General features: G+C 36.4%; 1 protein-coding gene across 1 annotated transcript in view; it reads right to left on the reverse strand.

Annotated features, from left to right (window-relative positions):
- Positions 1-26,045, reverse strand: part of CPS1 (carbamoyl-phosphate synthase 1) — a 110,056-nt gene that overhangs the window by 82,144 nt on the left and 1,867 nt on the right. The window contains exons 2-7 of the mRNA XM_008145205.3: positions 12,829-12,938; positions 9,872-10,016; positions 8,882-8,971; positions 7,013-7,069; positions 4,463-4,555; positions 163-252 (exon numbers count right to left, since the gene is read on the reverse strand). Coding sequence (XP_008143427.1) covers positions 163-252; positions 4,463-4,555; positions 7,013-7,069; positions 8,882-8,971; positions 9,872-10,016; positions 12,829-12,938 — 585 coding nt within the window. The remainder of the gene's footprint in view (positions 1-162; positions 253-4,462; positions 4,556-7,012; positions 7,070-8,881; positions 8,972-9,871; positions 10,017-12,828; positions 12,939-26,045) is intronic.

Genomic DNA, 26,045 nt, shown 5'->3' on the forward strand with positions numbered 1-26,045 from the left:
AAGTGTATCATTTTGTAGATCAAAGGCAACAAGAAGAGAGCAGTTTCCCTGGCATTCTAGAAGAATGTACAAGCTTTCTCTGAGACAGATAGAGGAAATCAGCTTAACACTAAAGGATCAATATTATAAATCCTTACCCTTGAGATGAAATGATTTACTTACCTTTACAAGTAGGCGGATTACATTGTTCTTTATCCCACAGTCTACAGCTACCACTTTCGTGGGGTTTCCTTTGCCATACACCTTGACATCCTGCCATTTTAAAAACCAAAGAGTGAGAGGAAGTTCCAGAGATGAGCAACACATCAATATCGTAAGCGTATCTGAGGATGCTTCACACTTAGATTGGCGGCAGATTGATTGCTAAGTATTTGGGAATGACTGGCAATTAATCAATGTGTAAGAAAGACACAGCAAGTGCTACAGTCTGTATCCTTTTTATGATAAAAAAGTACTTTGCTATTTTATATAAAATTTTGATTACAGTAATAACAATGATCCCTAAGAAATTGGTTGCTTCCATAGTTAACAACCATCTTTCCCATGCTTTACCTCACTAACAAACAGAAGCAATGGAATTTTCAAGTATTATTGCCCAATTCAGCACTAGACAGATGTGGTAATAGGTATATCATGCTTTAAATGCCACTTGCTCCTCAACTTGCAGTAAAGTGGGGATAGAGTGCAGCACTAGGCTCATGCAGTGGGGCCAATGGATAAAATCAGTATGAGAGTCTGAAGAATTGCTGGGCTAGTGTAGACCACTGGTCCCTCTAGGTTACTGTGCAATCGTTTGCATGTAAATGGTAGACTTCATAAAAGGATCCAAACATAACATAATCATTACCTATGTCTTAAGCACTGTGTGGAGTCAGATCCATTTTCACAGACTTTTAACCGAGAAGTAGTGCCCCAAGGTCATAAAAGGAAAAATAATAGAAATATAGGGAGAGAAGCCTAGAGAGTGGGGTGCCCACAGTGATACCAGCTTTGAGAGTTCGCTGGCACATTCTGAATTTAGGATAATTCAAAGTTTGCAAAAGGTCTTAGATTAAAATTGCAGTCTGGATATTTGAAAAAGCATTTTACTTTCACTGAAATGTCTCTCCACGAAGTCTATAGAATGTGAAATCATAATCCTTAGACTATATTTGAGAAAAAGTTTATATTTTTTGGCTTGTTGACTATTCTAGAGAAGAAAATACCCCAGTCCATCTATGAACTGGAGGAATTGTTGCTGAACTGCTCCATAAATGTTCAGACAATCTCTCTCATCAGATAATTTGAAAAGTATAGATTTATTTTTAACCTTAGGCTTCTGCTAAAAAGCAAAGCAACATTAACGTCTAGTTGTAGCTACATCAAATTGCAATTACAAGACAATGAATTAAGTTATCAACCACACCAAAGCAAAATTCACAGAATAAATATGATTTGATACAAATATACATTTACCACAGGTAAAATGAAATAATTTAATTGTTCTGGCATTAAGAAACAGAGCCAGCTTTCACCATTGCACTCTCTCCCTTGATTTAATATGAAGATACAGATAGGCTCCTTTTGACTGATCTCTACACAAACACATTACATACTCTCCCTACAGAATGATAGAAGTTACCCAGGACCTCACACACATGTGACTATAAGGATTTGCATTAGGATGCTCCAGGAGGAATATATTATGCAGTGTTTTTCAACCTTATTTGACCATAGAAATTTTTTTAAGGTGAATGTCTCCAGGCCCAATATTCCTCACGTTTAAAAAATGCTAGACTACATGTCCAACATAGTTCTCAATTCTAAAATTCTAAAAGGAAAAATAGCCCTTTCGCATGCTGTACCTCAAACTAAATCAACTCACATGGAAATGCATAGAAACAAATACAAGGAATATGGCCTCATGCCATTGGAAAGGACAAATTTTAGAACTAAAACAAGTGAATATCTCATCTGGCATGATCACATTCCAGATATATAAACAAGTATATATCTAATTTAAAAACCCACAGCTAAGCATAGAAAAGTGAAAGAGACAATTCTTGCGAGGGTCTAAATACGATGTGGATTGGGTTTTTTTTTGTGTTTTTTTTTTTGTGTGTGTGTGTGTGTTTTAAATAAAGCTATATATAAAATGACATGGAATACAAAGGTGGAGTAGGTCAGGGGAGGCTTCACAGAGGAACTGACTTCTTGAAGGCAAGCAGAGAGGAGAGAGAGGGAGATCCCAGGCAGAAGAGCAGAATATGCAAACATATCCTGGCCCTGCCAGATATGGGTCAAGAAGAACCAAAAGTCACCAAGAGCCTTGAGAGAGCTTCTTAAATTCGTGTAACAGGATCCTAGAAATGGCACTTTCTGGAAACATCTCAGTCAAACCATACCAACATGAGAGCAGAAATAGCATGAGGTTAGCATGAAGAGTCACTGGAGTTCAAGTTAGTCCAGCTCTAAAAAGACCTTGGCAAATTTCATTTGATTTTAAATAAATTTACTTGATAAGCCTCAGTTTCCTCAGCCATGAAATAGAGTTGGGTGGGTTTTTTTTAATATATTTTTATTGATTTCATAGAGGAATGGAGAAGGAGAGAGAGAGAGAAACATCAATGATGGGGATTGAACCAGCAACCCAGGCATGTAACCTGACCGAGAATGGAATCATGACCTGGTTCATAGGTCAATGCTCAACCACTGAGCAACACTGGCTGGACAGAGTTGTGTTTTGTTCTTGTTGTTGTTTAATAAGAATTAACTGAGTATTCAAAAAATGCTGGTTGTATTTTTTCTAAGACAAAAAAATGCCTCTTTAAATGGACCACGATAACCAGGAGCTATCTTATGCAAGAAACTGTATGTTTGATGTATAGAGGAATAAAATGTTGTGGTGAATAATTCCATTTTAAATAAAATTTAAAAGAGAGACACTTTGCTGCCCCAGTGATGAAGGAAGAGACATTTAGAGCCATCTCTCCTATAGCGAATATAATTCCCAATGTAGATCCAGCCAATAGTAATGACTTCAAAAGGGTTTCAACTGGCCCGAATTCTCCACATTTAAAGTTCAATGGTAACCAAATTCATACTCCTAGGAAAGAAAACTCTGCCTTGTCTCCTATTTTATGTAGTAAAAACAGAAAGTAGCAATCAACCCTTTAAATTTTAAGTACATTAAAAAAATTTTTTTTTCCATAGCAAATCCCACAGATATCTCAGACTCCTACTGAAAGCATCACTGTGCTCACTCAAACTAGTTGAAATTGCTGATAAAATAGGCTGATCTTTTATCTGGTCACACCCAGTGCCTCCTTCTCCCATTTGTCTAATTCACCTCAATGTCTCTTTTTCTGCTGTTATTGCTCAGTCCAGGCTCTTGTGGGTTTTGTCCTGGTTAGCTACAATAAACTTGTTAATTGCTCTTTTATCCAGTCTACTTTTCTCCAAAATGATGCTGAATGAGTTCTCAATTGTTTCCAGTTTTGTTGACTAAACCAATGACAAGGAACCCTCTAGACCTAGTCGTAGTGCATCTCCACTCATCTTTAACCAAATATGTGAACCTTTGGTTCAACCATACCAAAAAACACATAACTCTTCAAAAGTACCGTGTTGTTGCTTACCTCTATTCCTCTCAAATGCATGCCATTTTCTGTGCCTGAAACTCAGTTCTCCTAGTTCATCCATTTAACTCCCTGCTCTTTACGCCTCAGAACAAACCCAACTGCTCTGGAGAACCTTCCCTGATCCAGCTATCTAGTTCAATGCTGCCCCATGCATGCCCTTGCTCCTGTGGCAAACTGTGTGCATTCTAAGGACAGCATTTACCACAGAGTTCTGTCCCTGGTGATTACTCATTTTCCTGTCCCACTAGCTCTGTCCCAAGGACAGACACTATAGCCCAAGAGACTTATACCTTCAATCACATCCAACAGACATCTTTCTAAAATGTATTCTATACCCTCTTATAAATATACACTAAACATATCTGACTTTAGAGTGGCACAGTGATTACTATGAACACTCATTTTTGAATTGAGCTATAATACAATAAATCTTCAGTGTCTCAAGGAATACTTTCCCCTACCCAAAGTGACCCCAGACTCTGTTGATTGTATCTGGTTTCTTTAAAGTGCTCTCAACTCTCTGTGAGGATATTACTCTGACTCCTGATTGGCACTATGCCTGTCTCTGGCAAGTCAACAGTTCCTTTATTTGGCATTGTTAAAGTTTTGAACTGGGAAACTAGAAAAAAAAAGAAGTTAAAAATAATAGTAAACAATTTCTAACGTTAAACACACTGTTTTAGAACATATATATTTTTTAGTTGCTTTAAGACCCATTTCTCCCTCAACTCTGGTGCTTCTAAAAGATGACTTTGACCTAGATGAAGATTTTTGATATTATAAGAAAGGAAGACCTAAAGGAAATAAAACGAAACTACAAAATCTGAAAGAAAATTGCTCACCTTGGTTGAAACCTCAGCAATCAAATTCTGCTTATTTGGGTCCGAAAAATTCACAGACTGACCTTCAAATTCAATCTTCCCAAGCGTGGTGCCCTATCAAATTAAAAAGTTAGACAGTTAGAAGGGAGCAGTGATGAAGGTGCTGACAGGATCAATCCACGGGGACTTAAACAGCTGCTCTGAGAGTTTGATGCCTTTATAACTACTCCCAACCAAAAGCAGGAGACCTTCAACTCAACAAGGAAAGAGGAAGCAATTTTCACAGTACATTTGGAAACACTCTGAGAAGTACAATCAGTTATTTTAGGCTGAGACAATGATCCGGGGTAAACAAAGTCAAAGGCATTAGAATATGGGTCTCCAGCTTCCAATATTTAGGGCACCTGTTCCTTAGTGCATCTAACTTAACGATATTTCGTGGAAGACATGGACAGAACAATCTACTGAGCAAAAAAAAGTAAGAAACCTAAAAATTTTTAGAAAATTGACACGATTGGGAATTTCTTACATTGTGAGGTAAAATTAATTCACAAAAATGTGAAATGCTATATAAGTCATAAACTTTGAGAAGTGGCATTAAAAATTGTCACTACTTTAGACATGGTAATGTCTAGGTGTTCCAAAGAGCTTGAACTTAAAAAAAAATGTTTAGCCTTCTGTGAAGCTTTCATGAATTAGCCTTGCTAGCTTGAACATGGAAAATGTTTTCTTCTCATTAATATTATGTCATGAGATTTATTTATTTGTTGGTAAGTCTAATTTGACCTATTAAGAAAAATGGCATATTATGTTTAGTAAGTAAGACTTTATTGGGGGGGGAATGTCAAAATAATTCATTGATTTGCCTTTCTCCAAGATATTATTGCACTGAAAAAAATAAAGGAAAGTCTTTATTTTCCCCTCGAAATTTATTCCTTAAAGGAAGAAGTCACTGGGGAGTGAGTGAGGGTAGAAAGTACCAGCACACCATTCAGACATGACAGTTATTTGTGTAATTACTAAAATCAGAGTGCTACCTCAAATTCTGGGGGGAAATAACTAAAAATAACCTTTCACTTCCACACTGTGTTATTAATTTTCATAATGGACTTTATTTACTTTTAGAATCCAAATCACAGAATCTCTTGACCATATTTATGGAACTTTAATTTTGAAATTTGGTTTTCAGTTCTCACTTCCTTCTTAAAACATGCTGAATGAAATTCAATCTTACTTTCCAACCTAAGAGTAATAGACTAAAAGCTACAGTATACATTTTTAATATGTGCCAGCACGACTCAAAATTAAATATAGTAGGCAATACTACAGTTTTGTTTGAGCTAGCCTTTTCAGGCAAATTTTGAAAATCTAACTGCCTCTGATAAAAGAAGGGTTCATCCTAAACACAGTATGGTCTTGTGAATTGTTTTCCAAATTAATAGGGCTCACTATATTTTATTCAACATAGGAATTCTATAGCCCAAATTGAATTTCCCAATTTTATTTCCCTTTTCATTCTGGTAGTCTCATCATTGTTTACTGCTCCCATAACATCGCTGGGTTAAAAAAAAAAACAACAACACAAGAATCTACTGATATATTTAACCACACTAACATCTATTCTCAGGAAAATCAAGGTGGAGGTAAAAAAAATATCAAAGGTGGAGTAGAAGGATCACATAAATTCCGCTGTCGTCCGTCTGGTCCTGGGTATGTAGCCACGTTCTTATTTTTAAAGCTGTTCTTTCTGTTTACAGAGATCCTGTGTCAATATTATCTAACAAGAAATCTGCAACAGATTTCCTTGAAGAATCTTTCACTTCGAAATTGTAAATTTTATTTTTCTTATTTTTTATGTAACACAATTCAATGAGACCACTTTAGTGGCATTTGGGGGATGCAGTTAACTTTAGGTAAAATTTCTTTCTGGTTTGGGATATGAAAGTTTCATGCAGGGGAGAAAAGAAGTGTCCACCTTATAATAAGAAGAAGCAAGCTGATGGTGAGGAGATATTCTAAGAGGAGGGGTCAGATGTTTCAGCAATGAGACATAAAAGCAAAAGATACACCTACGTGTTATCACCTAAGGCACTGGTACAGTCTCTAGAAAGACTATGGAATCAAGTTAACACAGGCAGGGCTCATCTGACACACTCATGAAATATAAATCACTGATTTCACAGACAACTTCTCCAAGAGGACTAAACAAATAACACCAATGCCATACAAATTTGGGTTTGCATTTGCAGCATGGAGGTGTTTAATTTAGGTAGACAGTTGCGCACCTCGTAACCTTCTCCACTTGTTTCACTGGTCCTGAGATGAATTATAAAGGCCATGACTTGTCAGGGTCATAAACACAGAGTGGGCACTCAATAAAATGCTGTTGAGTGAATTAATCTCATAGCTCTTCAGTAACAAATTTCCCAATCAAGTATTCAGTCTCAAAAACTACATCAGAGGTATGGAAACAAAAGGACAGAAACCCAAATGGCAGAAATTGGCCAGATTTGTTCTTTTACATACTGATGGGGGAAAAAACAGAAATTTGGCTAAAGGTGATGATCATACCTTATCCCGAATTATTTTAGTCAGCATTCTTGTATCCACTCCATAGATTGCAGGGATCTATAAAAGAAATTGTAGTGACAATGGAATTGGAAGGAATTAGATCCAGCATATTGTTTTCAAGTTACAAACTTAGCATCATCTATCTTCTGGAGCAGTAAATAATTTCCTTACTCCTTCTTTTCTCTGACCCAGGTGACTGTGTTGTCAGAACACGGTAAATTGCTGTTCCAGTTGGGCACAGTATTCTTAATACCCTGGCATGTCCTCAGAATAAAAAATGAGAAATTCTGAACATCAATCTCCTGCTACAGTTTTGTTGCTCTTAGCACAGGATGTTAAATAATATTACACACACACACACACACACACACACACACACATTGAGGTAATGGCATTTGTGAATTTCATAAGCAGTAATTTGTAAATAATATACAAATCCATGTTTTGAGTCTAATGTCCCTGGCACATAGTGGGCACTCCACACATTTTTCTGAAGGTTCTTGTCAAGTAAAATTTGCCCGTTTATTTAATAAATCAGGCAACACCACCATTTGTTTTATTTTCTTTGACTACTCTGGATAGAGACAGATGTGTTGTAATGAAGGAGCAATGAGTCAGGAATCAGGAAAACCAGTTGTAATGTTTTTTCCCACCAATTATCTTAGTGATGTTTGATTTTCTCACCTGTACCTCAAAGAGATAAATTGGTTTTTATCTTATACTTCCGTTATTCTACATGTCTGTGATCATGGAAAAAGAGTCAAAGCACATTTATACAACAAACTAACAAGCCATGGATGAAAGCTTATATTTCAATTAGAAGTTCTGACACAGAGCCGCTATAATACCAGGTGCCTTAAATAGCACAAAGGAAACATTAAAGGTTGGGTGGAGGTTGAGGTGGGGGTCTCCTGAATGACCATTACAAAGATGAGCTCTGGAAGTGAATTCAGATGGCTGAAAAGAATATAGTGATGACCTGGGAGATAATATCACCTTCTTATCTCTTCTAATATTTAGAAAGAATGAGAACAAGGAAGCCAGGATGGAGATTTTTGTATTTGTCACACAGAGGCAACATTTACCTCCAATAGGCAGATGCTTATTGGAGAGGTGGAGCTTACTAGAATAATATTCTGTCAATCACAGGGCCAGCAGCAAGTCAACAAAAAGCAGCTACAGCAACATTGACTATGAAGCTAAATATACAGCAGGCCCATTAACTTTGTCTGACATTCAAATCAGGCCAATCCTCTTAGTTGATTAGAAGAAAATAAATAAAATATGGAAATATAAATTACGGTTTATAAAATTTTTATTTATAACTTCAAATGAGATTACACTTAAGTCTATAGAATCATAATGTGTAAACCCAAAGAGAATCAATGATAATCTGTTTATATTCATTAAGAATTAAAAATAAAAATAGTATGGTGTGATAATATAACCTGTACAAAGCCACACAGCTAGTTAATGATAGAGCTGGTACTATCACCCAAGACAAAAGTTGCATATCTGAGTCTTGAATAAAAGAGAAGGGAGAGGTTGCTTAAGAGAACAGAAAATTTTAGAATTTTCTCTAACCCCTTTTCAGGATTAGAAATTCAACCAAGCATGTATGCCTGCCACCTAGTGGATAAGGTAAAAATATGTGGTCCTACATGTTTAGAAGAAAATTAGTTCAGACAGCTCAGCCTGTGTAGTAAGTGAAAGAAATTGCTTCTGAAATAAAATAAAAATAAAAAGATTCCAAACTGCATGATCTGCCTCATCTGTTTGTGCCTTTTAAATTAGATACACTGTCCCAACATACCACAGACCCCACCAATCATCCTTAGGTGATGTTGGATGCCCTATCATATTTCTCACCTTTTCTTCCTGTAGCCATTGCCCTAGACTCTTGGTAGCCAGCCAGTGGTTGTAGTCATTGCTGTAATTCAGCACCAGCAAACCTGAAACCTAGAAAGACAAGTGGTCATTTAAAAGGGGTGATCATAAAATATTGGATAATCACAAAAATATTGGATAATTACAAAAATATTATCCAACTCTTGTGCCATGTCTTAAGAGTCAGTTTGCTATTTTTTTAAGCTTTATTACATCCATTGATATGAGGCTTAAATTTTTGGAGATGAAGAAAAAAAAGATGATCAACACTTTGCTCTTAAAATATGTAATTGTTACCTTAATTATCTATCATTTGAGGGAACAGTTTTACCTGTTTTTGCCAAATCCTGAGACTAAGCTAGATCTCCCTTCTTGGCACCTTATATTTTTCTTCCATCGCATTTATAATAATCTAATAAGTAATTACTTATTTAATGGACATGAAAGATAAAATATTTTTAAGTCTATATTTAAAGGTGAATGAGAATTTTGGATAAAATTGTGAGAAATAGAGCGAAAGTACATTTTTGAGTTGTTTGTATAGTCCACATTCGTAAGATATGATCAAAATTTATCATTAATAGAAAATTTTAATGTGTTTACTTTCAGACTAGCATATAAGCTATCCTTTATTCATCTCCTAAAGAGAATAAGATAAAGAGGCAAATAATACAGACTTATCAATTAAAAGGTGATTCATCACCAATTCTTGTAGCATTACTATTATTTGGACTTATAACAATATTTTCCCAAATGAAGTCAAGTTGCATGCAAGGCATTAAAGAACAAATCTGAAGTGCCCTGGGAAATAAAACTCAAAGTAATATGTTAAAGATTATTCTCATGTATCTAGGATGAGGGTGAGAACATAAATTTAACAGTCTATACTACGGTATTGAGGAAGAAACTTTACTCTCATGTCTTAAAGTAACCTAACGTTGTGGCTTTTTTAGTAGTCATCACTGGTATTACCTTAATTCCATCAGACTCCAAATATTTGCTAAGTCCCATTTCATCCAATGCAGTAGTGTCAGGGGCTCCACCATTCCCAATAATAGGATTGACCATGGTCAGAATCTGTCCCTTGTAGGCAGGGTCAGTAATAGCTTCCGGGTACCTGGGTAAAGATGCCAAAAAATTACCAACAAAAAAAAATGTATAGAATCACAATGCCTTAATTACAGAACCCTTCAAAATTACAGAACATGAACTCAAAATCCTACAAACCTATCTCTAGATTTTAGCAAACCTAAGGAAATGTTATGACAGAATATGGAAATTTATTTCATGATATGACTGAAAGGGAAATAAAAAGTGACTCTTAAGTCCTCAGGCATATTCTCATATAATTTCCATTCCCTCAATTTCTTCATTTTTTAAAGTTCTACAGGGTCTTAATTTTAACTTTAAAACATACTGCTTTAAAGTTTGCAGATATCCTGAAAATTTCTTTATTCTGCCAGACATAGTGAGCCCAAAATGATATTTGCTATTGAAGGCTACCAGTTGCATCAAAATATTAACTGTGAAAAAGTAAAAGGTTTTTTTAATACTTTGTAGGATACTGAAGAGTACACTGAGTATGTCAGTGGTGGTTGCATGGGTGCATATGTTTATGAGCATTTATTGGACATTTAAAACACAGAGTTAATTTCTATGAAATATAGATTTAACATAGTTGATTTTCAAAATAGCTTAGTTTAAGAAAAAGGTATATGTTTGAGAATTATTGTTAACTTAGAAGAAAAAATCAATCCCACAAAAATTGACCCGAAGCATTTCTGACTTCTGAATTAAAATACCCAAATAACTATTTTAAAATACTACTATGGAATTAGGGAAGAATGCAAAAGGGCTTTTTTTTTAAGTTCTGGGAAGGGAAATATAAGAATATTTGAGAAATCTCACCCCCACAAAGGCCAGCAGCTATCTATAGTAGCTACTCCACACATTGGAATGCGTTGCAATAACTTTTTTGTCCCCTCTTACATTTCACTTTCTGCAGAAAGAGTTAAACAAAGTCTTTCTTGTAGATTACTACTGAAAGTGAATTTAGGATCTGAGGGGGACTGAATCGACAACCTTGAAACCAATAAAGTTCAGCTCAGGCAGTAGTCAACATGAATTCTTCAACCCCCATCCAGACTAACTCCTCCCAGAACTACCTCTGTGGACAGAATGCTTAGCCTTCCCCCTCAGCATCCCCTAACGTGACTAAAGTGCTGTGATCCTTATCCACACCTCCATCAGCTAATTTCTCAGATGCCTCTCACTTGATCACTTTTTAGCCAAGGCTTACTTACACACAACATAAATGCATCTCTTGAAGATGAAAAACAAAATAACTCCCTTAATCATCAACCACCTCACCAAGTGAGCCACACAATGAATGAAAGTAGCTTTTCTCAATGACAAATAGGGTTTGTGGACTAAGCTTATTAACGAATGTCTTATTCTCCATTTAAAAAAATCCTTAATTAAATTTTTCTTCCCTTTCTTTCTTTTTTTTTTTCCATAAAAGAACTGTCCGTTTTCTTTAAGCATGTGCTTACAATACTTTCCAGTAAATGAATTAAATACAGCTTGTCCTAGCGAACTGCAGTGTTGGAAGCAAATTAATCCATCAGGTCCTGTTTGACTTCTGTGATGTGACAAGATTTATTACCCATAATCTATCACACAGAAGAAAACTCCAGTGCCCTCCATCATTCTGATCTATATTAAACAGTTGTTTGTTGGCAGGTATATTAACACGGCTAGTAATTAGTGCTGTCGAAAAGCTTAAATAATTGCCTGGTGAAGGAAAACTTTTCAAGCAGGTTTTATACACTGTAATTTAATGTTCTCACCAGTGGAACTATTTAAAAAACCATCTAATATTCCTCATTTCAAACAGAGAGCCAAGAGGTTAGAGAAAATGTACATTAATAATATCATGGAGGTTTGGCCAATCAATATCTTCAATATCAGTTAACCCAGTGTCTCCTTGTCTTTATAAGGCTAACTTGAATTTTACTAAAGAATTCATCAAATATTTTACAGATTGGTCTTTTGAATCTCTAAGGAAAACCTCCTGAAACCATCTAGTCATTTTTAAAGACTCATACTTTTTTAAATTCCCAGCTGTAAATGAATGTATAATACAGCCCCCTCGCTGTTTATATGTGGAAACTAGGATTCAGGAAGGTTAAGTGATTTTCTCAATATCACATAATCAGTTATCATTAGGACTGAGACCAGAACTTCAGTCTCGTGGCTCTCAGATGAACAAGCATGTGGCTGGCTAGGTAAGAACAGCTCTAGGATTTCTGTAGCAACTCGCAGTACATCTCTCAGCAGATCTTAACAGCTAAGTTGGGTCTCAGTGGATAAATTTTGAAAATATCAGCTCTATGCCTCTGCTCTCCCATTGAATACTTCAAAACTATAAATGTATCTGTTATGTTGCCTTTCTTATGAGAGTGCAAAACTGTATACAAACCCAGGGACTCTCTTAACTCCTTAGGGTAGTTCACATTAGATGTGCAAGGTTGATTCTCAACTTCGCTAATAGAATGGCACTAGAGTGTGCTTCCCATCCTTTGCCCTGCTCCAATTTTCACACCTCGCATGGCAGAAGCCATGAGGAATCTCACATAAACTGTGTCCTTGCACCCTATGTTTCTGGAAATAATTTTGTTCTGTTTTCTACCCCGGGGAAACACCAGTGTCCCACGTTCTGTTTCATTTACAGCAGCAGAGAGGAGTTTGTGTCGCTGCCTCTTTTCAGGGATGGCGGCAGTAGGCTGCGCGCAGGCACAGCACAACATCAGGGCCATATGAAGTCTTTCTATGATGCAGTGGTTTCGACTTCCCACCATGAGTAAGATCATCCCGTTATTCCTCCATTCAGAGAAAGAATAAAGCCTTGGAGTGGAAGCATTACTCACCCTCCCAGGCCAGTATTAAAGACCACTTCACCAGCAACAGAGGATGGATGGCCAAAGGAATAACCCTTCATCTTAGTTCCATCTTCCAGGACAATGTGTGCTGTCTGTGCCTACAGAAACAGATTCATGATTCTTAGCAGACCACGCAAGGTAAAGCACAGCTAGTTGAAAAAATCCCAAAGGTACAATACACAAACTGATTAAATAAATGCACAGTATATTTGATGAAAACTTACTACCTAGATTCAGAGTCACTCTACTGTTACTTGTCACTTTTCAAAGACATGGCCCTTGTCAACTGGCAGCTGTTTTATTTTGTTTTGCTTCAAAGAGGAACTGAAGCGTGTCAATACATTGTCTGTTCTAAGTCTACTTGTAGAAGTTCTTGTCAATCCAGAAATACTTCCACGGAGCTGAAATGCTATGTGTCTTTCCTTTCCCCCTTAATATTCCCTAGCTTTGCTCAAGTATTGCTTGAAGGAAAGTTCACGGGTTCGCATCAACATTGTAAATTGTACCATACAGCTCATCATCATTCTGAGGTTTAGAGCTGGAAGGAATCTTTAAGGTTATCTACCAAATTGTGTTCCAAGGAGCTCTTGCATTTGATGGAGTTGTCCCAAGGGCTGCCTCCTCCACCAGCTTTATGGTCATAAAGAAGCTGAAACTTTATGCTCTGTTAATACTGATACAAAAGCAAGCACTATGGAACATCTAAAATTATATGTCTTTTGCTTTTTAGTAGAGTTAATTATATCCATGTCTGATTCTCTCTTTAAGTTACAAGGCATTCTGAATTTGATTACTTCACCATACTAATCTTTGAAACAGCTTCTATAAAATTCTTGGCTTACAAGAGGGACCATTAGAGGAACTTATCTAAAAAGCAGGCTTTATCCACTCCTCATACATACTTTAAATTCTATTGTTGAAACAATTTAAACCTAACTCTCAATGTCCATAAAGTTCAGGAGAAAGAGAAATGTGTTAACCACACGTTGGGATGCAAAATCTAGACTCTGTAAAAACCTCCTTGGCCCACAATAATTGGAACATGGTTAAAGAAATAAACTATTTTTTAAAAACTCTAATAATCGAGAAAATTTACATAATAATATTTAGTATATTTTTTAAGATTGAAGATGATATTATGGTTATTTTTAAGAGTCCTTGTTGTTCTACAGATACACATTGAAGTACTGAAATGATTAAGGACAAAATAAGATGAGATCTGAGATTTGCTTCCAAAGGGATTGGGAGAATAAGCAGGGCTGTAGATGCAACAAGTCTGGCCATGAGTTGAGATAGGTGAAGTAAGGGAGATTATTGTACTGTTGTTCTCTCTGCAGCGATTAAATGTGATCATTAAAGATAAAAACATCCTCTGCTTTTCTTCCCTCACATTTTAGGACTGGACCCACAGTATCAAGTCTTTTTGTATCCTGCTACCAACCTCCACTCCCACCACACACACACACACACACACACACACACACACATACACACACATCATGGTATGCAGCAGGAAATCAATACATTATTTCTAGATTTCTGTTTCTAAGATCTTCTAGCTTTATAACATGCACTCAGCTTTCCAAGTGTTAAAAAGAAAAATAACATTATTTTTCTATAGTGACTTTCTCTGTAGAAATTCAATGCCTTTTTTATGTGCAAAGTACACAAGTTTCAACATTGGAATGATTGTTCCTCAATGTAAAGTAGCGTGCATCTTTAAACCAATACATCAAGGGCCTAAATATTGTTTATGTGTGTGTGTGTGCATACACATCTATAATAATAAAAGCATAATATGCTAATTAGACCGGATAGCCAAACGACCTTCTGAATGTCCTTCCAGACAAAGCCACAGCTACAAGGGCTGAAGCAAGCCACCGAGGCTGCAAGGGCCAAGCCCCTTGCACGAATTTCCTGCATCAGGCCTCTAGTTAACTTATATACACACAAGAATATTTTAGTAGTTTTTATTACAGTTGCTATATATAAGATAGTTCTTTCAACATATCAGTCTATATATTTAGTCTGTGGTACAATGCATGAATTTCAAATTTATATTTCTGAGAGAGATTGAAAATGTGCTATGCTGCACATTTTATACGTGTTTGTGTGTGTGAGTGTGTGGATGTATGTACATCGATAGAGTTCTTCAAAAAAATTTTCCCCTTTTCTTAGCATATCAAATTACCTTTGAAGTTGAGTTTTGTTTTATCTATAGCCTGGAAGCCAGTGTTTGACATTTCAAGCTTGACACTTTATTTTTCAATAGTTGTGGTTTATCCTCTCAGCCACTAAACTAAAAAAGCTTTTGGAATTAGCACAAAGGAAACCATGATAATTAATGTAACATAAGTAACGATAAGACTTGGCTGGCAGAGATCAGCTTAATGTACGAGTTCTGAACTCTGCTCCTGAATCCAAGAAATCACCTTTGCACATCACTTCTACTAATCTAATATTCTTATTTCATACCAGAGGCCCAGTGCATGACATTCGTGCACTGATGGGGGGGTCCCTCAGCCTGAACTGCGCCCTCTCGCAGTCCGGGACCCCGAGGGGTCCTGAATGCTGTCACAGAAGCGGGAGAGGCTCCCACCACCACTGCTGTGCTCGCCAGCCATGAGCCCGGCTTCTGGCTGAGTGGCACGTCCACAGGGGGAGCGCACTGACCACCAGGGGGCAGCTCCTTCATTGAATGTCTGCCTCCTGGTGGTCAGTACATGTCATAACAACCCGTCGTTCCACAGTTCAGCCGATTTGCATATTAGCCTTTTATTATATAGAATTTTAATGTTTCAACTATTATTTGTTTATTTATAATTCAAGACAGAGGTTGATAATTTTAGAAAGTAAGAGTGTAATGCTTAGTATATTTCCAAAGACTATTATAAGCTCTTCAAATGTCTATGGTGATAGCTCTCAATAGGGTATGTTTAATGGGAAAATTCCCCAGATATCTCTAACAGTTTCACCAGGTGAAACTCTTTGGTCCAGGTGATGAAAATTCACTGTCAAAAAATATTTCCTACTGAAAGTATTAGCTTCTTTTCCCAGGGAAGTCATGTATATCCTACATGCTTTTATAAAATGGAAGGGAAAAGAAAAACCTTTTCTTAAATAACAACTTTGATAGAACCTAAAATAACTGTTCTCAGTTCACAAAATGTGTAAATTCCAGCTGTTTTCTATATACCAGTTTATCCATCCTATTCTGAGCCATATTTGCCTAAAAATATTACCTCATTAATATTTTTCTTCTACTTCATCCTCTTCTTATCTAATAATTTCAAATTATCTGATCTATGTGTTAGCCACCACCTAATTGTTTTAAAGAAAGATGAAAATTAACATAAGCAAATCTAACTCCTGTTACCGGTTCCTACAATTTAATTTGGTATTTTCCTTCCTCTCTCCATGGGACTAGTTTTCCACTTGGCTTTCCACTTTTTAAAGATATATTTGAGGAGACATTTACTGTTGCCTGGAATAGTCCCTGAGATTGTGCTCAATAGGTCTTTTTGCTCCTTTAATTATATTTTTTGTTCTTTCTGGCAGCTTTTATAGACCTTCCAATCCCCTTTCCAACTACACACTATATTGTTACAAGGCTTCTGTGTATTGCCCACAGTACCCTTTATATTCCACTTAACTCCATTGTCCTCCAATGAGTTTAAAATGATGAGTGCCAATTGACTTATCTATGAGGAACTCTGAACAAAGAGCTATTATTTAGAATCCCCTCTGTTGGCTAAGAGTTCCCCAAATGCTATTTCATTCCAACAAATCCAAAAGAAATCACCTTGTTATTATCGCAAGGTATTTTAGTAGCCTCAGTTCTAGTAAAGAAAAGGCCCAGAGCCTAGAAATTAGACTATAATATTAAGTTATAATTTAAGTGTCTACTGCTAGAGCACTGTGGTACTGTAAATGTTGAAAATGCAAATGAAATTCAGATAAAGATAAATATGTACATGTGTAGAATGTCAGGAAAAATAACCAAAAAATTATATAAATATGAGTTCTACAAAATAAAGAACCTCTATTATGAGTGCTTAATTAATGAATATTCCAACAAGGCAGTTTAGACATTCAAGTCACAACATTTCCAGAGCTTACATGGTGGAAATACATGGATAAATGTCCCCAGTCCACCCATGTAGTAAAAGGGCTAGATATGCACATGGGTGATAAAAGAGAGGAAACCTCAAGAACAACAACACTGAAGCACCGGGATGTACAAAGAAACAAAAAGTTTCATCACTCACCCAGGAGATGACTCTCTAATTAAAAAAAAAAAAATCACACTTTCTTTTCCATCCATGATTTAAGTAATAAAATTTTAAAGAAAAAAACTCATGTCAAATTTTGAATTTGAAGTCCACTGGTGTGCCTCCTATCCCTACATCAGTGCTTGGCACAGGGTAGACAATCTTTTAATTTTTGTTAGATAAAGAATCATTGAGTATCAATCTGAAGATAATAACATTTTAAAATGTATTTTTATACATCCATTTTTTTTAGTTTGTTTGAGATATGAATTCAAAAACAAGCAAGTAGCTGTTTTGAGTTGTCTTTTCATTATGTTTAACTAACAGTGATTTTCTATAATATCTTCAATGTAGTCTCATTTAATGGTGAAAAAGAGATGTGACATTGAGGGATAAAGGAGTGAGAAGGCAAAGGTCAGTGGATGGTTACACCAGGATATGCATATTAAACATAATAGTGTTCAATCAAATAAACATATTAGTGTTCAGATACATATTGGGCAGAGTTAAGACAAATAATCATGGTGATTCAAAACAAAAGGATTATTTATATCATTTTACTAGTTATTCCACATGAAAGAGTTAGGCGGTGTCTAAAATACATAACCAACTGTTTCATTCTAAAATATAGGAGTAAAGGAAGAAAATCTTTTATTATTCAATTTAGTTTTAGAATAATTTATACAAATGAATCTTGCAGAAAAATTATTTTACATTTCTCATATTATTCTCATATGTATTTGCCATAACAGATTGACATGAAAAGTCTAAATCTAATTCAAAAGGGATCAAAAGTTATTTTGAACACTAAAAACTATTAACTTTTTAATCACCAAAATTAATTCAATAAACATGTATTATTTACCTTGCTCATTAAGAAATTTGAGTATAGCTTGCTTCTGTGAACCAATCATTACCGAGCAATACAAGCAAGCAACAAATTCTAAGGGGAGTTTAATCTTGGCAGAATTGAGAAGGATTTTACTTTGGTTTGCTCTCACTAAATATGGAGAACAGCTTTCCTCCTTTCAAAATATGAATACTTACAGAACCATTCTTTCCACCTGGCTACTCTGGGTTTTTCTTTGTTGTTGTTTTTAATATTCCATATTAAAAAGCCCTGTTTTCCAAACAACTTAAACAATAATAAATCTGATTATCTGATTCCTGTCTGTTTGAATGTTATGTCTTATTTCTCAATAGATTCTAAACTTAGAGGTTGAGGGGAAGGTGTAATTATCACCCCTAAAATCCTACTAGTATTAAATACCTAGCAAATACTAATTAAATGAATAATACTAAATGAATGAATGAATGAATGAATGAATGGTTATCAGGTGGCAAAGATGGTGCATAATTCTACTTTTGTTTCTCTGAGAGATACAGACTGGCTTGCAAATAACACTCCTGCTTTGCTCTCAGTCATATTTAGACTATCCCTCCTAGGCTCTGCTCACAAAGATGAGAAGTGATGGACAATTTATAGCTGTATTTAATTCCACATGATCTATTTCCTGGAGACTAGGAAAAGGAATAAAGAACACCTGTTCCAACAGTATTTTCTCTTCCATATTCCACCAAGTAGAGATGTAAGTGGATACAGCAATTTCTTCTTATAAAGCCATTATATCATAATTAAGCTTTATTCGCACTTTAGTAAAATTACTTTAGTCAGATAATCTACTAACTGTTTAGCAGAATACTGCTAAATGATTAAATAATGAATTCAGTGAAAAAGGAAATTTATAAAAGAAAGATAAGCACACTCTCTTCCATACCCACCTTCCCCATTATTTATTTTAATACTGATGCTATTAAATATTTATTTTTCATTTTATATTTGATAAATTTTTTTACTTTTAATCACATTTGAAATTCTTAATTCACTTGTCTTATTTTTTTGGTTGAACTATTTTCTGAAACATAGATTTCTTATTCAATATTTTTTCTAGGAATGGTGAGTCTTACAAATCTTTCAAGTCCAAAGATATTAAGTCTAATATGAAGATATTGGACTCTCTCTCTCTCTCTCTTCTCTCTCTCTCTCTCTCTCAACTTTTCCTAATATCTCTTGGAAATAACAACTTTTAAATCTCATGTGGTTGTAAGAATCCGAATTTAGGATAAGAATCCAAAGGCTTTGGAGAGTCTCAAGAAATAAAGTTCTGCTATTAATGGGGATTCTAATGGAGAGCACTGCAGGACACCTGAGTGCTTTCTTTCTTCGTATAGCCCCAAAACATGATCATTAGCCCAGCCCTAGCTGGTTGGGCTCCGTGGATAGAGCTTTGGCCTGCAGACTGAAAGGTCCCAAGTTCCATTCCAGTCAAGGACACATGCCTGGGTTGTGAGTTTGGTCCCCAGTGTGTGTGTGTGGCGGGGTGGGGCGGGGGGGAAGAGCATGCAGGAGGCAACCAATCAATGATTCTCTCTCATCATTGATGTTTCTATCTCTCTCTCCCTCTCCCTTCCTCTCTGAAATCAATAAAAATATATTTAAAGAAAAGAATTATCCCAGACTTCAGGTGACTTTGACACAGCCCCTAAACATCAGTCAAAGCCCAAGGTCCTTAGGTGCCCCCAAGTTGGCCACTGTTCAAGAATGGACATTCACTTTTGGGAGCCTAAGAAGCACAAAGTCAGTATCTCAAATGTAATTCACACACACACACACACACACACACACACACACACACACACACGTATTTCTCTATGCCTTCTAAAAATCTCTTGATTGACCTTGAACCAATGTTTAAATTGTATCTGCAATTAACACATACACCTTTTCAGAATTACAATTTTTCCCATCCATATAATTAAATTGCAAAACATACAAACAAGCCCTTGCCACACCCACACCCCACAAAAAAATAGCCCAGGGATTTATAACCAATATGGATAGCAAGGAAAATGCATTAAAACTAGTTTATGTTTATAGTTTGATTTCTTTTAGCCCGAAGCATACAGATATTGTGGATCTGAAAGCCCAGCTTCTGGTTGAGCAGCGCTCCCCCTGTGGGAGCGCACTGATCACCAAGGGGCAGCTCCTGCATTGAGCACTTGCCCCCTGGTGGTCAGTGCACATCATAGCGACCCATTGTTCTGGTCGTTCAGCCTTAATGGTCGCTTAGGCTTTTATTCTATAGAGGCTCTGTTTGAGATCAAGTTTACAAGTGTAGATGTTTCAAAGCATTTTCCAGAATAAGCAAAATGCAACAACTATTGATGGGAGTCACACAACCAAATTCCCTTTCAAAAAGCTTTGAAAGTGTGCCCATGGTGCTGTGCTTAGCTGATTTAGAGGGCTTAGTCTTAGGAAGTAATAGTCAACATTAAAACACAATTTATAATTTAACCTATAAATGTTTTTGAAACAGCCTGTGTTTATTATTGTTTTAGGCTTGTCCTTTGCATTCGGTATTGTTATTAAAAATCATCCACTTGTTCATTTATCATTCCACATCCCGGCATCATTGTGAGCTAGCTTCAAGAATATTGATTCTTCACTTTGAATCAGTTTTCTTTGGATCTTTTAGTTCAAAACACTGGAGACAAATCAAAAATATATTTTCCTTGCAGTCTAAGATTGCTTATGGTGAACACCTATCACGTTAGACTTTTGCATACGTGGGACTTGCAGGAATATATGAGAAAGAAACAAATTGAAAAACAGAATATTCTGTTCCAAATACATGACAATATTTTGGTTCAAGTGCAAGAAATGTGTCAACTCTAAACAGCATTGCCCTAAAATATCCTACCTAAAGCATTACTAATGGCCATATAAAACAAGAATCCTTACTGATTCTTTGATTTAAACAATGTGTTCTCAAAATGCAGCCAATAAAAGGAAAGGAAAAATATAATTTATTTTGTATTAAGATAAAGTGCAGTATATAAATGGGCTTTTGAGTAAGCAATAAAATTACAACAGGAGAAATGATTTAGAGCAGTCTGAAGCCAGGTTAAACAACTATGGCTTCAGATTTATAAGCACAGTAACAAAAATGCCAAATTAAAATGATCCATGTGATGTTTGAGGCCCAATTATAATTCTAACCAGATTTGCTACATGTATAGTTGTACAAAACAGACTTTCCTGTGTCCTTGTGCTGACTGCAGTGCTTATACATCTCTGAAATGGGAAGTACAGCATTGTTTCTTCCCCCGGGTGTGAGAATTCACCAGTAAAATGTTCTGGATGTAAAGCCTCTTGAGCTAATTTATTTATTTTTTTCTTTTTATTGAATTTATTGGGGTGACACTGCTTAACAAAATTATACAGGTTTCAGTTGCACAATTCCACAGCACAGCTTCTGTGCATTATACTGTGTGTTCACCACCCAAGTCAAGTCTATGGTCTGTCACCATTTATACCCCTTTTACCCTCCTCTACTCCCCCCTCTCCTCACCTTCTCACCCCCTACCCCTCTGCAATCACCACACTGTTTGCAGTGTCCATGAGGTGTGTTTTTTTTTTTTCATTTTTTTCATTTTTGCTCAATCCCTCTACCTTCCCTTCAACCCACCCCACCTAACCACAGCTGTCGGCCTGCTTTCTATCTGAGTCTATCTCTATTTTGCTTGTTAGTTCATTTTCTTCATTAGATTCCACATGTGAGTGAAATCATACAGCACTTGTCTTTCTCTGACTAAGCCTTGGGCTAATTTAGCAGTAAGTTTCATAAAAGATCTGAATATAAAACATTATTGCTACAGTAAACCTCTTAAGTTAGTAGTGAAAATAAAAATGATCTACTCTGGGAATCTGACTCTATTCCTGTAAGATTGTCATGTAAATTATTTGCATATGTAAATTATCTGCATATCAGAAAAAGTAGAAGCCCCATGTGTTTATTTCATTTTCACCAAGGCCAAAAGCTATATAACATGTTTGATTTCTGGCTTATCTCATGATTCTGAGCTAGTAGTTCATGTCAGTACTCATCCTCTTAAGAATCAAATAAATCTGAGCCAAGATTTGCAAGAAGGAAGCTTAAAGCCAGAATTTATTTCAGTTTCTTATTGCATAGGTAATATGGTAAAAAGCTAAAATCTTGGAATGTTCTGGATTGATACATGAAAGCTTATTTTTTATTCTTTAAGTTACACTTTCAAAATATGGGTCCTCACAATTCAGAATTACAGCACAATTTGCTCTCCAGAATATTTAATGAGACTTGGCTGTAGTTATAATGTCAACATTTCAGGATTTCAAAATACTGTAACAGCAGTAATCAATTAAGCCTTACAACATCCCAAGTTAATATTCAGTCATCTGCCTTTGGTTAAACTTCAGCCAGTGTTGGGGGGGAAAAAACACGAGGTTGATTTCCTTGAATACTTCTTTGTTCTGGGCATTTATAAACAAATGAGTCAGATTTATAAGTGATTTTTATTCCAATTATGCTTCTCATTATAAATAAAATATGGCACTTAGAAATATTTCATTACAAAATATGTTTAAAAACTGTAGATTTATTAACATCTGCTATGTGGTACAATGTTCTGAATCTGAGAGGTATCTCCAATGCTATCTGGTAATTTTTACTTTATAATAATAAAGTAAAATGATCTTCTATTTAATTCTACATCATAGAAAAAACTTGTTCAATAAAATTCTTAGTGATACAGCAACCCTACTAATTCATTTGTAAGAGCTTCACATTAATCAATGAGCTCTCTATGGAATTTTAAAGACCATTATGTAGCATTTATTAAATTGGGAATAAAAGAAAAAGAATAGAGGGGAGTTGAAAATACTTTCATGAGTTGAACTCCTTAGGCCAGATGAAGAAAATCAAGGGTAAACTTGAGATCACCAGGGCTGAAGAGTCCAACACCAAGTGTGACCCTGGTCCATGTAGCAGTCTTCAATCCTCTGTCATTGTAGAAACCCTGAGGAATACTGGTCACATGGAGCATGCTCAGTCTTACATAGAAAACTCCTGCAACCTTGAAGTGACCTCTGGTATGATCACTGCTTAAGAGATATTGGAAACACTCTACTACACTCCCACCTTTAGCACAAATCAGAACTATTAAGAACTTCTAAAGAGGATGTGAGGGTAGAGGAATGTTCTCTATTTCCACAGAAGTGGGTTCTAAATTAGCCTTTAAAACAGCTGTAAGTCTGGCTAAGCATGGTTACATAGAAACTCCAGGCATCATCAGCAAGAGAGGGAAGGATGAGGCCAAGACTAGTGCCAGTTCTTTGGGCATTGCCCTCACCTGAATCCTTAGTTTCTGACCCAGAGCTGGGACTACGGTGAGGCGAGTGTGGTGCCTCGAATGCAACATGGAAGAAAGGCATCCTTGGTCCTGGTAGCGAGAGCCTCCTTCCATGTTGCACTTAGCTATCTCACTCCCCCACCCTAGTCTAAGCTCTGTTCAGCTATTGCTTTTTCAAAGATTTCATGACAAGAAGTTCAAAGTATCTGTTGATGACAAACAAATGAGTCTATACTTTAGAAAGAGGGCTATGAAATGTGGAGTACATAAATGAAAATGTTCAAAAAAGAGGCCACCTCCAATTTAAAGAAATATTGTCCAACAAAAAAATGTAAAGTTGCTCATCTATTCCAACTAATTCTGCAACAGCTCACTTGGGATTGGAACATTAATTTATTATTTCAATAATTTGGGTTATCATGGATGAAATCCAGTCCTAAAACCTATCTTTAGTAAAAGTATAATACAGTTATTTTTTTTAAAGTGTGTGATAATCATACCCATATCCCACCTCTACAATGTACAGAGGCTCCAATATAACAATAAAATCTATTTTCTGTGAATGTCTTTGAAGCTACTACAATATAACTAAATGGTTCTAATTGTAGGAGTTTTTGTAGTTGCCAATTCTAATCAAATCACAATAGCTCCTCAAGACTGAACTAAATAGATACTTCTATGTTAGAATCAGAATATAATATCTTACAAAATGAAAACCTTTCAAAGAAAATAATGATTCCTGTGACTGATTTGTATCTGAAGTGCCAGAGACAAGGATACTCAGACAGTTAGGTTCCTGCCTTAATTGTAACACAAGTCACAATTTTTAAAAATAAGTGGATTAATGTTAGAAGCAGTATTTATTGGACCCTTTTCTATTCATAGGGAGCTTAACCTTTCTAATTTAATAACTTCAATTTCCAAAGTCATTTGCAAGTAAAAACAAAATCGTTTATTCTTGGCTACTTTCCAAGACTTGTGAACTCAGAGTTTTAAATTTGTAAGTTTCTTGAAATCAGAGACTATCTACATTAACTATTTATTTCCACTTATTTTTCCATCTGTATACTATCAGGATAAAAGTTTCATGTTTACTTGTCAAATAATTAATTAATGAGTGAATAAAAAAGGATATTAAGTTGTACCTCCTGCCTTTTGGAAATGAATTCACCATTGTGGAAAAAATATTTGCTTCATAATCTTTGAGTCTAATTCATTATCAGCAACTAGAGGCCCGGTGCACAAAATTTGTGCATGGTGGGGGGGTTGTCCCTCAGCCCAGCCTGCACCCTCTCCACTCTGGGACCCCTCGAGGGATGTCCAACTGCCCATTTAGACCTGATCCCAGTAGGATCAGGCCTAAACGGGCAGTCGAACATCCCTCTCACAATCCAGGACTGCTGGCTCCCAACTGCTTGCCTGCCTGCCTTCCTGATTGCCTCTAACTGCTTCTGCCTGCCAGCCTGATCACCCCCTAACCACTCCCCTGCTAGCCTGATTGATGCCTAACTGCTCCCCTGTCAGCCTGTTTGCCCCTAGCTGCCCTCCCCTGCAGGCCTGGTCACCCCTAACTGCCCTCCCCTGCAGGCCTGGTCCCCCCCAAATGCCCTTCCCTGCAGGCCCGGTCACTCCCAACTTCCCTCCTCTGCCAGCCTGGTCACTCCTAACTTTCCTCCCCTGCAGGCTTGATCACCTCCAACCGCCCTCCCTTGCAGGCCTGGTCCCTCCCAACTGCCTTCCTCTGCTGGCCATCTTGTGGCGGCTATCTTGTGTCCACATGGGGGCAGCCATCTTTGACCACATGGGGACAGCCATCTTTGACCACATGGGGGCAGCCATCTTTGACCACATGGGGGCAGCCATCCTTGACCACATGGGGGCAGCCATCTTGTGTGTTGGAGTGATGGTCAATTTGCATATTACTCTTTTATTAGATAGGAGGATATCTTCCTAAAGATAGGTTTTATATAAAGCAAAGGTGAAAAAAATCACCACTATAAGTATTTGAGAAATTGTATCATATATCTTGTCATTTGTGGATGTGTAGCCCACGAATAACATGAAAAAACTCTGATCTAACTCTCTACTAAATCCTACTGAAAGGCATAGAACAGAATTTATTTTTTCAATTATACAGTTTTGCTTTTAAAGTATTTTATAGATTTTTAAGTACTGATCATGTGTGAAGGTCACACAATCTTTTGAATAAAGAATCATTTCCACACACTGATGATAAAATTTAGGTTTGAAGAGAATATATGACTTGACCAAGTTTAGAGCATTGATAAATGCAGAGAAGGGATTAGAATCCAAATCAATTACAATTGGCTGAATGTAATAATGAGCACTGAACATCTTACACTACTAACAGAAAGAGATTATGGTTTCTAAAACCTTCATATTTTAATATTTTACAGTGGTTGATCATGTATATCTTTAATATCAAATTCTTTTTTATTTGTTTGTTTGTTTTGTTAATCTCACCTAAGGATATTTTTTCCCATTGATTTTTAGAGTGGAAGGCAGGGAGAGAGGGAGAGGAGAGAGAGAAACATTGATGTGAAAGAGACACTTCAATTGGTTGCCTCCCACACACGCCCTATCTGGGGCCGGGGATCAAATCTGCAACCCAGGTACGTGCCCTTGACTAGAATCAAACCCACAGCCATTCAGTGAGCAGGCCAATGCTGTAATCATTGAGCA

This window comes from Eptesicus fuscus, chromosome 11, assembly GCF_027574615.1.
Source record: "Eptesicus fuscus isolate TK198812 chromosome 11, DD_ASM_mEF_20220401, whole genome shotgun sequence".
In the NCBI taxonomy this organism is placed as follows: Eukaryota; Metazoa; Chordata; class Mammalia; order Chiroptera; family Vespertilionidae; genus Eptesicus; species Eptesicus fuscus.